This window comes from Myotis yumanensis, unplaced genomic scaffold (assembly GCF_028538775.1).
Source record: "Myotis yumanensis isolate MYYU_CA2020_CCGP unplaced genomic scaffold, mMyoYum1.0.hap1 SCAF_9, whole genome shotgun sequence".
Taxonomy (NCBI): domain Eukaryota; kingdom Metazoa; phylum Chordata; class Mammalia; order Chiroptera; family Vespertilionidae; genus Myotis; species Myotis yumanensis.
In genome coordinates, this window is record NW_027223760.1 from 31,239,506 (window position 1) to 31,254,600 (window position 15,095).

The following is a 15,095-nucleotide window of genomic DNA, read 5'->3' on the forward strand; positions in this document are numbered from 1 at the left end:
TACTTTCCCAGGAAACTTGTATTTGAAAAACAATACCATTCTAATTTGCTTTTTCCTAAACTCATAGAGATAGAATCAAACTCTCGCTCGCAGCACTGAAAACGTCGCTCTCTGAAGAACAAAATGAACTAACAAGCAAAATAGAGGTACACGCATAGAGAGCAGGCTGACAGCTGGCGTGGGGGGAGTTGAGGGGCTGCGGGGAGTGGAGAGATTGAGTAAAAAAATAAAAAAGAGGAAAAGAAAAACCTCGTGGACACGGACAACAGTGTTGTAATTGCGGGGTGTGGGGCGAGGCGGACGGTTTAGCGGGGAACACAGGGTAATGGAAAGGGACTTGGCTTGGGGTGGTGAACACCATACAGTGTACAGATGATTGTGCACCTGAAACCTGTATAACTTTGTTGGTGTCACCCCAAAAACTCAATAAAAAAGGAAGTAAAACAATCCCAGGACCTCGTCCCGAGAGGAACTGCCAGTCCTGCGGCGGCGGAGGCGCGGGAACCAAGAAGCCAAAGGCACCGGTTCTCCTCGGAGCGCTTCTCCGAACGGACCAGACGCCCGCCCCCTGCGCGGTTGCCGTGGAGACCGAGCGAGCTGTGGATGCCGAGAAGCGCGGAGGCTTGGCCTTCACCGTCTGCCTGCCGAGGGGACTCACAGGACCGACGCCAACATGGTTAGTGGCGCTGGACAGGGAGGGAGAACTCTGAGTAAGCCCTGGGGCTGGAGCGTCGAGGTTCCCAGCGCCCCTGTCGGTAAAGTCTAGAGACGTGTCAACCGAGGGTGGTCTCTCCCTACCTTCCCCGCGTGCCCAGGGGGGACAGGGATGCAACTGTGAATACCTCGGTGCAGGCTTCCCTCCCGATCCTTTCTTTCCCGGCACCGGAGCTGCGCGAGGCCCGGAAAGCAGGCCCAGGGAAGGAAGGCCGAGCGGACAGAGGCCCCCGGAGAGCATCTCTTGCCGCACCCTAACTGGAGAAGATCCAGGAGTTGGGAGTAGCTATTTGGTTCCGCACAGTGCAGGGCCATGGCCCTTGTGGTGATAACACTTGTTACCACGAAGAGTTTAATAGGCTTCTCTGGGGTTCGTTGTGAAGGATTCGACTTGCAGATCCTGGAGCTGTCACTGTGGAAAACTGACCATCACACCTGGATCGTACAGCTGCCTGTCGTTTCTTTCACAGATGCTTTCACGGGCCAAACCTGCTGTAGGTGGGGACCTCCCCCACACGGACAAAAGGAAGAAGAAGGGCAGGAAGATGCCAAAGCTGGAGGAGCTACTGTCACAGAGAGATTTCACCGGAGCTATCACCCTGTTGGAGGTAATGTCCGAAGAAGGTTGCTTCGTAGGAGGTGAATGCCAGGAACAGGGGTGAATGCGTGGGTGCATGCTGGTTGCTATGCACTGGAACAGGTGGGTGCGTTCGGGGGCTTCCTGTACGCCTAGTCAGGCAAAGATTCCAGTTTCCCAGTTAGCTACAAATCTGATTAAAGATGAACTATAGGCCCGGCTGCTGTGTCTGAGTGGTTGAGCCTCTACCTATGAATCAGGAGGTCATGGTTTGATTCCCAGTCAGGGCACATGATGGGGTTCCCCGAGGACCCCAAGTAGGGGGCGTGCAGGAGGCAGCCAGTCAATGATTCTCATCATTGATGTTTCTACCTCTCTCTCCCTCTCCCTTCCTCTCTGAAATCAATAAAAATATATTTTTTAAAAAGACAGACATATTGCCCTAACCGGTTTGGCTCAGTGGCAGAGCGTTGGCCTTCGGACTGAAGGGTCCCAGGTTCGATTCCGGTCAAGGGCATGTACCTTGGTTGTGGGCACATCGCCAGTAGGAAGTGTGCAGGAGGCAACTGATCGATGTTTCTCTCTCATCGATGTTTCTAATTCTCTATCCCTCTCCCTTCCTCTCTGTAAAAATCAATAAAATATTTTTTTAAAAAAGACAGACATATTTATTGAGGGACACTTTTAATTATATCTAGCCCCACTAATGGTGAATTCAGCCTAAAAATATGGAGGGTCATTTAATAGTCAGTTCATACATTGTTTATCCCAACCCCTGACCCATTTATGATTTATACCGGTTCTAGGTTATAAAATTTTGATTAAATGTAATCTACTCTGCTTCATGCTTATTGTCTTAAATACGAAATCTTCAGAAAATATTTCAATCTCTGTGGCAGTAGTTCTTAAATTTAATATCTCTCCGAACCACCTACGGTGCTTTATATTCCTGGGCGTCTGCCTTACAGATGGATTTATTTATTTATTTATTTATTTATTTATTTTCGAGAGAGGAGGGAGAGAAAGAGAAACATCAGATGTGAGGTTGCCTCCAACATGCACCTCAACTAGGAACGGAAACTGCAACCTAAGTGGTGCACAGGGCAAAGCTCCAAACAATTGAGCCACCCGGCCAGGACAGGGATTCTGATTCTTTACAGAATCAGTCCACAGTGGTGCAAAGGAGCCTGTATTTTAGGCAAGTAGCCTGCGTGCTTCTGACGTAGGTGGTCCCAGGACAGTGCACTGTGAGAAACTGCTTTGTGGAAAACACATGCTGTAGGGGAGTGAAGGAGAATGAAGGGGTGCACCAAAGCATGTACGACAGCAGGCGTGCTTGTCGTACCACAGTCATTTCTCCAAAGCACGATTATGGGCTTAATTGTTTTAATTAGCTTTATATATCTTTCTCAGTCTTCCATGGGTAGTCCTACATTTTTTTCCTAGTGATCTGGTATGGAGCACATTATTTAACTTCTTAAAAAAATTTTTGATTTAATAGAGGGAGAAATGTTGATTTGTTGTTCCATTATTTATGCATTCATCGGTTGCTTCTTGTATGTATGTGCCCTGACCAGGGGCTGAATTGGCACCTTGGTGTATCGGTCAATGCTCTAACCAACTGAGCTACCCGGCTAGAGCTGTTTAACTTTTTTGAATCAGTCTTCTCATCTTTAAAGTGGGGAGTTGACTTAGAAGGACCTGCTAGCTCTGTAAATCAGTGGACTGAGTGGTGTGTATATGTCTAATTTTTGTCCGTCTGTTTTTTTTCTCTCTCTCTCTCTTTTTAAGGCAATGACCACATTTTCCTTATGTGTAATCCCACACTGCCTTTACATAGAGTGCCATGATGTATAGGAATGGGAACTTCCATGGGTAGGGATGAGGAAGTCTTATAAACTCTCCTTAATTCCTGGGATAAATTCAGGGAGACCTCAAATAAGAATAAGAATTTCTTCAGATCTAAGGCACTGAACTTGAATTCACAGCATTTGTGAGAGGAGAATTTCTAATGTGATGGAGTTAACTACAGGAGTAACTTCTTTTTTTTTTTTTTTTTTTTTTAAATATATTTTATTGATTTTTTACAGAGAGGAAGGGAGAGAGATAGAGAGTTAGAAACATCGATGAGAGAGACATCGATCAGCTGCCTCCTGCACATCTCCCACTGGGGATGTGCCTGCAACCCAGGTACATGCCCTTGACCGGAATCGAACCTGGGACCTTTCAGTCCGCAGGCCGACGCTCTATCCACTGAGCCAAACCGGTTTTGGCCACAGGAGTAACTTCTTATCCCAGACAAGAAAGTATCAAAGAATGCCTTCATCTTATAATAATTAAAGGCATCCAATATTTTGTAGCAATGACATGTAAATATGTGTTTCACTATTTAATTTTTCACCCATATTTTTAAAATTTCTTTTTATTTTGAAAGAGAGAGAGAGACATTGACTTGTTGTTCCGCCTATTTATGCATTCATTAGTTGATTCTTCTTTTTTAATCCTCATCCAAGGAGTGAGGATATTTTTTTCATTGATTTTTAGAGCGACTGGAAGGGAAGGGGGATGGGGAGAGAGAGAGAGAGAAACATCGATATGAGAGAGACACATCGATTGGTTGCCTCCTACATGCACCCCAACCAATGGGGGGTGGAGATGGAACCTGCAACCTACCTGTCCTTGGCGAAACCCAAAACTCTCCAGTGTGTAGACTGATGCTCTAACCACCTAGATACACTGGCCAGGGCCATTGGTTGACTCTTATATGTGCCCTGAATAGGTATCAAACCTGAAACCTTGGTGTAATTCCTGGCCAGGACCTCACCCATGTTTTTGATTTATCAACCTGTGGAGTGAAAACCTCTCACCTTACCAAGGTTTCAGACTCCTTCCTTAGGGATCAGTCCTTTCCTCCAACATAGGGCTTTCCTTTTGTTGACTGAAGAATTCATAAATATTTGTTCCTAGTGGACATATGATGCCAATCTTCTAAACATCCTTAGCTCCCATAGGTCCTGGTAAGCCTGTTCCAGGGTCAGAGAGTGCTTTAGTGACCTGTCCTCAGTCAACTGTTATAACCTCTGAGTAAATATATGTGTATTTTAATGGGACAGGTTTGAACCATGAAGCTGAATGTAGTAGAGCATGGAGGGTGAGAACATGGGATTTGGAGTCAAACATGACTTTAAGTCCCTGCCGCCACCCCTACTGGCTGTATGGCCTGGAGCTTATTGCTTCATCTCTCTACTTTCAATTATTTTGGATTAAATGTTTTACATAATTCTTATGTTTTTATATATCACCCAGAATTGTTATGAGGATAATGCTTAAATACTTTCTGGAGTGAGGTGTCAGCAAATACAGAAAAATAAACATGAAGTGTTTTAAAATATCAATTTCTGTAATAATTAGAAGGTAATTGTGCTGAGTTATATAGGTATCAGTTTAATTAAATTGGATATTCATTTGTTTCTATTATTTATGATTTTTTATTATAAACTGATAAATTAAAACAGTAATTTAATGTAGCATTTTTTTTTAAAAAAAAAAACAAGAACAAAACAGGGGTTACTTTAAAAAGTTTTTCTGTGATTTTTTTTCCATGAAATTTTAACCTGAAGTTCAAACGTCATGTTGGGGAACAAGAAGAGGATACTAATTTGTGGATTGGATACTGTGCTTTTCACCTGGGTGACTACAAGAGAGCTTTGGAGGTTAGTAAAAAGAAAATTTATAACAGAAGGGCTTTGAAAATGTTATTAAGCTTTGTATATAATAATACATGCTTATGATAAAATTTAAACAATATAGAAGGCTACAAAGTAAAAAGAAAAAAAACTGTTCCCAATTCTACTTCTTTGTTAATGGAGGCAGCCATTGGCTCTTTTTTGATGAGTTGCTTCAGAATTCTTCTTTATATGTTCAAGTTTGTGTATATATCTTGTTTACGTTTGCTTTTAGATATAAATTAATGAGGTTGTACAACATAGTAACATTACTATTTCTTTTTTTTTTTTTTTTTTTTTTTTTTTTTTAAATTAAATCTTTATTGTTCAGATTATTACATTTGTTCCTCTTTTTTCCCCCCATAACTCCCCTCCTTCCAGCTCCCACCCCACCCTCCACCCTCACTCCCCACCCACTGTGTTCATCCATAGGTGCATGATTTTTGTCCAGTCACTTCCCGCATCTCCCACACCCCTTTTTCCCCCAAGAATAGTCAGTCCATTCCCTTTCTATGTCCCTGATTCTATTATAATCACCAGTTCATTCTGTACATCAGGTTATTTATTCACTTGATTCTTAGATTCATTTGTTGATAGATGCATGTTTGTTGTTCATAATTTGTATCTTTACCTTTTTCTTCTTCTTCCTCTTCTTAAAGGATACCTTTCAGCATTTCATATAATACTGGTTTGGCGGTGATGAACTCCTTTAGCTTTTCCTTATCTGTGAAGCTCTTTATCTGACCTTCAATTCTGAATGATAGCTTTGCTGGATAAAGTAATCTTGGTTGTAGGTTCTTGGTATTCAGCACTTTGAAAATTTCTTGCCATTCCCTTCTGGCCTGCAAGGTTTCTGTTGAGAAATCAGCTGACAGTCGTATGGGTATTCCCTTGTAGGTAATTGAGCCTCTTTCTCTTGCTGCTTTTAAGATTTTCTCTTTGTCTTTTGCTCTTGGCATTTTAATGATGATGTGTCTTGGTGTGGTCCTCTTTGGATTCCTTTTGTTTGGGGTTCTCTGCGCTTCTTGGACCTGTAAGTCCATTTCTTTCACCAGGTGGGGGAAGTTTTCTGCCATTATTTCTTGAAATACGTTTTCAATATCTTGCTGTCTCTCATCTTCTGGCACTCCAATGACTCTGATATTAGACCGCTTAAAGCTGTCCCAGAGGCTCCTTACACTATCTTCACACTTTCGGATTCTTTTTTCATTTTGCTTTTCCAATTGGGTGTTTTTTGTCGAATCTTTGGTTTGATTATTGTACTCCTCTGGTCTGCTATTGGGTATAATATTCTTTATTTCAGTCCGTGTATGCTTACTTTCTAATTTCTTTATCGTAGCATCGAGGGTCTCATTAGTTTTCGTGAGGTTCTGCACAAATTTATGGCAAGCCCTCAAAATTGCGATTCTTAGCTCCATATCCTCCATTTCTGTCATGTTTTTTTGTCTCCGCATCTTTTATGCTTTCTTGGTGCACCCCCTTGTGGTCTCTGTGCGCAGTCTTGTTCTAGCCAAGCCTTAATTGTTGTAGTTAACACTAGGGGGATTTGACCCTCAGGCCGGCTGGCTATAGGAATCAGCTGTGCGGAAAACTCTGTCTTCTGGGGAGGCGCTAATCCAGCCTTTGCCTGAGGCGATCAGCAAATGGCTGTGCGCAGGCTTTGGGCGGGGCGGGATCAACAGGGCGGGCGGAGGGAGCAGTTATGGCCACGCTCAGTCCCGTTCCCAGAGGCTCTGCTTCTCAGAACCCCGGCAGCCGCTGCAAACCTCGGAGAGAAAGCTGCCCTCAGGTTCCAACTGATGCCGGGTAATCCCGCTTCTCCCGTTTGAGTCTGGGTCCCTAGAGACTCGCCCGGGTCTGGAGCCCAGAGTCTGAGACTCAGTCCCGACAGAAAACGACAACCGCGCCCTCAGCCACCAGCCCGCTTTCGCGCGCACCTCGGTACCTTTGTATTTTCCACACTGCGCCGCCTCTGAGCGTCGATTTGCTGTTCTCTTTCCTTCTAGTTGTAGAGTCTCTCTTCAGCCAGCCTTCCTGTGGTTCTGGGTGATGTCCGTTCAGTCTTTTAGTTGTATTTTTGAAATGGTTGTTTGCGGCAGCGGTCTCCGGTGTTTACCTACGCCGCCATCTTGGTCGACTCCAACATTACTATTTCTTAAGAAAGTCTTCAGGAAAGGAAAAGTAAACCATTTTGATAGAAAAGTTTTTATGAGTCTTTTCTCAAAAGAAGTTCATTTTTATTTGTTTGGTTATTTTTTAGAGATGTGAAAGATTACATTATCTTTAGTTTTGAAGTTGTTTTTCTTGGTCATTGTAATGAACAATCTATAAGATTATGGATCTAGATAAAATTATAAATGCCTTATATCAAGCAATTTTTAATTCATAAATGAAATTGTTTAAACATTTCCCACATATTCTTACTCCCAAAATGTAATCTAAGGGTATTTAAAGAACCTGCATAACTAAAATGGAAGTATCCAAGATCAGGTAATGTGGTGAGATGAACAAAAGCAACAAAATTGGTGAAGGAAAAGAGAAGATGTGAAAAGGACAGTATAGAGCAGTGATGGCGAACCTTTTGAGCTCGGCGTGTCAGCATTTTGAAAAACCCTAACTTAACTCTGGTGCCGTGTCACATATAGAAATTTTTTTTTTTATATATTTTATTCATTTTTTACAGAGAGGAAGGGAGAGAGATAGAGAGTTAGAAACATCGATGAGAGAGAAACATCGATCAGCTGCCTCCTGCACATCTCCCACTGGGGATGTGCCCGCAACCCAGGTACATGCCCTTGACCGGAATCGAACCCGGGACCCTTGAGTCCGCAGGCCGACGCTCTATCCACTGAGCCTAACCGGTTCGGCCACATATAGAAATTTTTTGATATTTGCAACCATAGTAAAACAAAGATTTATATTTTTGATATTTATTTTATATATTTAAATGCCATTTAACAAAGAAAAATCAACCAAAAAAATGAGTTCGCGTGTCACCTCTGACACGCGTGTCATAGGTTTGCCATCACTGGTATAGAGGCTGGTAGTGTTTGTGAAAGATGTAGGAGAAAGGAGAGTAACCCAAATGTAATAAGAAAAAACAAACGCATCTAGTATAGACTGATAAATAGTAAGAGTATATGGAAAGTGTAGTTGACAAAGTGAATCTCAGAAAGAGATTGTGGGCAGGGGGAAAAAAAGGCTTTAAAAAAATGTAAAGCCAAATAAAGCCAGAGAACAATTAGAATGAAGTGAAATTTGTAGTGTAGTAATGCTATCAGATTTTAAGTTAACTGAACCTATGCATTTTTATAAAGTATCTTTTGTATGTCTTTTTAAGTTAGTAAAAATAAAATATTTTCATAACTTTTCATTTATGCAGTTTATAGCTCATATCATTGTTAAAAAGAGGAAAAAACAAGTGTAAGAGTCTATGGACCACAGTCCTGCATGGGTGGGATTGAGCTTTAGCTGCACTATTTCGTTTGTTTGTCTGTCTTTTGTTAATCCTCATCCGAGGATATTTTTTCATTGATTTTTAGAGAGAGTGGAAGGGAGGGAGGGGGAGAGACAGAGAGAGAGAAACATTGATATGAGAGAAACACATCAATTGGTTGCCTCACACACACGCCCCGACCTGGGGGAGATCAAGCCTGTAACATTGAGCCAAACCGGGTAGGGTTGCAGTGCTTTTAACCTTACAGGTAGGGAATAGTTGAGCATTCAGATTACCTAAGTACGAAGTTTTCCAATCTCAGTAAGAAATCCTATTCCATCAGAGAAGGATGGCCCATCTATTGCGTTATTGCCAAAATAACATCACTGCTTAATATATATTTCAGGAATATGAAAATGTGACAAAAGAGGAAAATTGCAATCCTGAAGTCTGGGTGAATCTAGCCTGTACCTACTTTTTTCTTGGGATGTATAAGCAAGCTGAAGCTGCTGGATTCAAAGGTAAAGTGGGCCCCTTTAATGTCTGGTATTCATCCCTAATTGTAAGAGTCATTTTGGAGATTTAAAAATTTATTTAATTTCTTTTTCTGTTGATGAAAGTTCAAGTGATATTAGAAAGCTAAAAAATAGCTTTACTCTTCAAAGAATATTGGGTTTGAGCAAATTGATGTTTGTGCTCTGGCCGGGAGCTCAGTGGTTAGAACGTCAACCCAACACACCAAGGTTGTGTGTGCTGCTCCCCACCACCCTTTCTTAGAAGGTACAGCTTCTGGCAGAAGAATGAGGGAAGAAGAACGGCAGGGCATCTTCCTTAAGCCCCAGCTTGAGAGCATGTTCATGCTTTTGGTGGGAGTGGGGGACAGTGGTTCAGCTCTTACGGATGTGGATTTTATAGCTGCTGTTTCTGCTTCTGAGTGAGAAGCCAAGTAATTTCAGCATGAAGAATCTGTACATCCTTACATTTGCTTTACTTGTCAAGACAGTAGTTTTGGAGAACTAGATTCAAATTTGCAAACAAGAGTAGGGCAAAGGGAAATATGGGAGGAAAGATTAAGAATTAGAGTATGAATCAAATTAAATTCAAAGAAGTGTAGAGAAAGTGGGCAAGGTAATGTATTTTAAGAAATTTGTGCCCAGGCCAGTGTCGCTCAGTTGGTTGAGCATTGTCCCATGCACTGAAAGGTTGCAGGTTTGATTCTGGTCAGGGCACATACCCAGGTTGTGGATTCGATCCCCCATCCCCAGTCAGTGTGTGCATTGTTATTTCTCTCTCTCTCTCCCTCCCTCTTTCTTCCTCTCTCTCTAAAGAAAATCAATAAAAACATATTTAAACCAACAAAAAATAAATAAATTTGTTAAGGAAGAATGCATTCCAGGGTAGAATTCTTAGTGAATTAACTGACATACATATTTAGAATTTCAGCTCAAATTCATGGAAAATATGGAACTTAAAGCCTTTCTTGATTTGTACCCAAATTGTGTCATATGTACTAATGTAGTTTTCCTCACTTCTTTATAAGGGCCTTTAAGTCACTTGCTTTATCTGTGCCTAGAACAGTGTTAGACACACAGAAGGTGGTCAAGGTAGCTATATATCTTTTCATTGTTTCTCAGTTTTTATTTATTGATTTTAGAAAGAGAGGGGGAAGGGATAGAGAGAGAGAAATACCAATTTGTTGTTCCACTTATTTATGCATTCATTGCTTGATTCTTCTGTGTGCCCTGACAAGGGATGGAAACCACAACCTTGGTATATTGGGTCAACACTCTAACCAACTGAGCTACCTGGCCAGGACGATTTTTATTTTTTTATACATTGAAGTATGACTTTTTTCTGTAAAAAGGTATAGGATTGAGTGTACAGAATTAGTAAAATTCTCCAAGAGTGCAAAGAGGATTTTGAACTTGAAAGGTGTTAACCTTTTTGCTTGGCTGCCTGTTTCATTGTAGCAGATTATCATGCTAGAAGATCTATGGAGTAGAGGCTGGTCTAGCACTTAATAAAATATGGTGGTATAACTGTAGAAAAAGAGCTTTCAGAAGGAATTGACAAAGCATACTGGGGAGAACAGCTGAATGAGAATGGATTCCTACATGTATTGAAATGACCATAACTGTTTATTTCCAGTATTTGGTTCAGCACAGTGGTGGACTGTGGTCCGCCATAATAGAATCAGGTAGAACAAGTGATGGGGAAAAGCAGAGCCTTAGGACATTTTTCTTCTGGTTCTTGATGCTGTCACACAGTGGAAACTAGACTAAAATAAAATGTACTGTTATGTAGCAGAGATATACAAGGAGCAGATAAGTAAGGATTTGGGAAGTCTTATCTGAGTCTCATGTCATTCCTGCATGGGACTAAGTGCCATAGGCAATTAAGTTCTTTAATAAGCAGCTTGGATTTTTCTTTTTTAGCTCCAAAAAGCCGACTTCAAAACCGCCTCCTCTTTCATTTGGCTCACAAGGTATTCCGATTTCACACATTTTTAAAAAAAATTTTTTTTCTTTTTTTTTTTTTCTTGTTACCAACAACGGTAAGAAATAATTAACTAGAAATTCTTGTTATGTCTAGTGGATTGAAACACAGATCATAATAAAATGTCTGTCTTTATCTGTAAAAACTCTTTTTCATATAAAGTCTACTTTGTCATATTTATATAGCTACACCAGATCTTTTTTGATTACTGTTGGCTTGTTATGATTCTTTACATCCTTTTACTTTCTACTTCTTTGTATCCTTATATTTTAAATGTCTCTCGTGTAGACAGCATATAAAAAAGGGTAAAGAGGTCCTGGCTAGGTAGTTCAGTTAGTTAGAGTGTTGTTCTAATACATCAAGGTTGTAGGATTGATTCCCCGCCATACAAGAAACAACCAATGAATGCGTAAGTAAGTGGAGCAGCAAAATCAATGTTTCTCCTGTGTCTCCCTTCCTCTCTCCCTCTAAAATAAAAAATTTTTTTAAAGGAAGCCTGGCTGATGTGGCTCAGTGGTAGAGCATTGACCCAATCATCAAGAGGTCACTGGTTCCATTCTAGGTCAGGGCACATACCTGGGTTGTGGGCTCGATCCCCAGTAGGGGGCGCACAGGAGGCAGCCAATCAATGTCTTGCTCTCACATCAATCTCTCTCTCACTCTCTCTCTCTCTCTCTAATATCAATAAAAAAACATATTTTTTTTAAAAAGAAAAGATAAAGAGACAAAGAAAATAAGGAAAGGGAAAAAATATCAAGAAAGAAATAGAAAAGAAAAAGAGGGTAAGAGAAAGAGGGAAGAGGGATCAAGTAAGTTATATGACCTCTAACTTAAAGGCTTTCCATTGTCAAGACTATGCCTCCAGAGGCTATTTTCATTCTTTCTCTGAAGGATAGACAAAGGAGAAGACAAAAACTGAAGGGAAATAGAGAGAACATAGAGACAAAATAGCTGGAGGAGGAGGAGTTAAAGTCTCTATAATGTAGGTGTTGATATCTCTGATATACTCTAATATGAATTTTATTTAACATTAAATTTAGAGAGAGGAAGGGAGAGAGAGACAGATACTGATGTGTTGTTCCACTTATTTATGCATTCATTGATTGTTTATTGTAGGTGCCCTGACTGGGGATGGACTGTGCAACCTTAGTATATCAGGACAACGCTCTAACCAACCGAGCTACCCAGCCAGGGCTAATGTGAAACTTTACATGTCTTTTTCTCTCTTACATTTTAGTTTAATGATGAGAAGAAGTTGATGAACTTCCATCAGAATCTTCAGGACATCACGGAAGATCAGCTCAGTTTGGCCTCAATCCACTATATGCGATCTCACTACCAAGAAGCTATTGATATTTATAAGCGAATTCTGCTAGATAACAGGTCTGTGTTCTTTTATGCCTACTCAAAATCTCATTTTCTTAGTTTCTTCTGTAACTAGAAAAGACATAGTGTCCTTTAGATGTAGTATCACCATGTGTTCAAATCTGTTAGCTAATCTGGTGAGCGTAAGAACTCTTTATTGTCTAAGGTTTCTCCACCTTTATTTCATTATCACCCTTCCAAGGAGCCTTTTTAGACCCTTTTTCCCCCTAATTGCCCTCCCATGAAATTTTAATACCACATATGTACTGTATATTTGTTTATGTACTGTATGTATAGCTATGCTTTGTATATAAAATTAGTATAATTTCCCACCTCTTTATAAGAACCAATTATTGCCCCATTTATGAGTGATATTTCTCCTATTGAAATTGTATGGTCTAGGTCAGAGGTCGGCAAACCACGGCTCGCGAGCCACATGCGACTCTTTGGCCCCTTGAGTGTGGCTCTTCCACAAAATACCACGTGCAGGCACACACGTACAGTGTGATTGAAACTTTGTGGCCCATGCGCAGAAGTCGGTTTTCGGCCTGGGCGAGTCTATTTTGAAGAAGTGGCATTAGAAGAAGTGGGGGGTGGACATATAGAGAAGGTGAACGAAAGGAGATAGATGAAACAAGTATACAAGATGAGTGTGGATGGGAGAGTTGGAAGGGGTCGACCTCAACAAACGTACCTCAATCAGATTGAGGATGTTTTTAGCAAAGGCCAGTTTAGGAGTACCCTAATTAAGTTAATAACAATGTACCTACCTATATAGTTTAAGTTTAAAAAATTTGGCTCTCAAAAGAAATTTCAATCGTTGTACTGTTGATATTTGGCTCTGTTGACTAATGAGTTTGCTGACCACTGGTCTAGGTGTATCAATTTCAAAGTTGCAGTACATTTTAGGTAACTTGGTGATGAAATTGGAAAAATTAACATTGCAACTTTATCACTGACCACTTTGCCTCTCTCTCACATCCCCAAAATATCTCATCCACCTCTCTTCTCCCTTCTTTTACTTTCACAGTCTCCCACTCATTCCCATTTTAAGTCATCAGGTCTACTTGCTTTGACTGTCCATCTTCTGTATGGTGTGTGCTTATTTGCATTTATACTCAATTATGTTGTATGTTAGTTTTTTTTTTAACATGAACAGGTAGGAGTTAAACTTTTCACTTGCTTCTCTAATTGTCATCCTTTTTTCTACTTATCAAAACATCCAAAATTACAATACCAAAAGAAAAATCCTACACTGATTACACCTTGCCTTCTTTCTTCAAAAGGCAAATTCACATCCTCTTTGGCTTGCTGTTCTTCTTAGCCATTAAAAAAGTCTTTGTAGTTTGACAGCATTTCTGTTAACCTTTAATTCTTTTATCTAATAGGGAATACCTTGCCCTTAATGTTTATGTGGCTCTGTGTTACTACAAGTTGGATTACTATGATGTGTCTCAAGAAGTTCTGGCCGTTTACCTTCAGCAAATTCCTGATAGCACCATCGCACTCAATCTTAAGGCCTGTAATCATTTTCGTCTTTACAATGGCAAAGCAGCTGAGGTAGTGATGGAAATTCATTTTTTAACTTAATTCCAGTTCAAATTACCCTATGCTTCCCGGGTTATTCATGAAACTATTATCTGGATCAATACCCCTTTGTTATTGCCAGTGTGATTCTATATGAACCTAATTATTTCAATATTTATATTTACCAGATATTCTAAAAAGAATCTTGACTTCTTTTTTTTTTTTTTTTTTTTTAATATATTTTATTGATTTTTTACAGAGAGGAAGGGAGAGAGATAGAGAGTTAGAAACATCGATGAGAGAGAAACATCGATCAGCTGCCTCCTGCACATCTCCTACTGGGGATATGCCCGCAACCCAGGTATATGCCCTTGACCGGAATCGAACCTGGGACCCCTCAGTCCGCAGGCCGATGCTCTATCCACTGAGCCAAACCGGTTTCGGCAAGAATCTTGACTTCTAAATTCTCTGTGTATACCTAATATATTGTAGATGATCTTTTCCTAGATGCCCTACATTAACTCAAATATGTTAAAATCAGATATTTTCACTTCTTCCTCCAAAATATTTTTGAGGCTCTTTGGTTCAGTGTCAGCAATATGTAAATCACATCCGATCCTAGGATATCCATCACTCTCTTCTCTTTCATTCCCCATCTAATCATTTACCAGTTCCTACCAGTTCTGTGTTCTAGATATCCCTTTTGTCTGTCTGCTTTCTCCTTTGCCACTGCTCTAGTCCTCATCACTTATTTCAGTTCTTTCCCTGCCTCTAGTCTTGTCCTCTCTGGCCCAACCAGTGAGTTTGCTCCATACGCCATACTCTCTGACTGCCATAGCTTTGCGTACACCTTTCTCAATCCTGGCTGTCTTCCTTTGGTTGGTACACTTCAGTGTCTCCTTCAAGTTATTATAAGAATCAATAGTGGTAGACGTTTTATAAATATTTAGAACTTAGCTACCTTATAAGTTCTGTGCAGAGCACTTTATATCCTTTATTTAGTTTCCCTCACAACCCTGTGGTAAATTCTGTTAGAGCTCTCTTTTTATAAGAAACTACTGAGAGTACACAGGAGGCCATACATTATGACCTCCTTTTATCTAATATTTCACACACACATACATGCATGTATATATACACGTGTATATAGCTATAAATATATGTAGATAGCATGTTCTATACTATAGCTATGTACAGATTTGATTATTTACGGGGGGCGGGGGGAGAGTAGGATTACAGGTGTGACTATGCAGAA

At 40.5% G+C, this 15,095-nt stretch overlaps 1 protein-coding gene across 1 annotated transcript in view; it reads left to right on the forward strand.

The window, feature by feature from the left end:
* The first annotated feature begins 592 nt into the window (after positions 1–592).
* Positions 593–15,095, forward strand: part of IFT56 (intraflagellar transport 56) — a 43,496-nt gene continuing 28,993 nt past the window's right edge. The window contains exons 1-7 of the mRNA XM_070424000.1: positions 593–676; positions 1,185–1,322; positions 4,912–5,004; positions 8,859–8,973; positions 10,888–10,937; positions 12,186–12,331; positions 13,702–13,873. Coding sequence (XP_070280101.1) covers positions 674–676; positions 1,185–1,322; positions 4,912–5,004; positions 8,859–8,973; positions 10,888–10,937; positions 12,186–12,331; positions 13,702–13,873 — 717 coding nt within the window. The 5' untranslated portion in view covers positions 593–673. The remainder of the gene's footprint in view (positions 677–1,184; positions 1,323–4,911; positions 5,005–8,858; positions 8,974–10,887; positions 10,938–12,185; positions 12,332–13,701; positions 13,874–15,095) is intronic.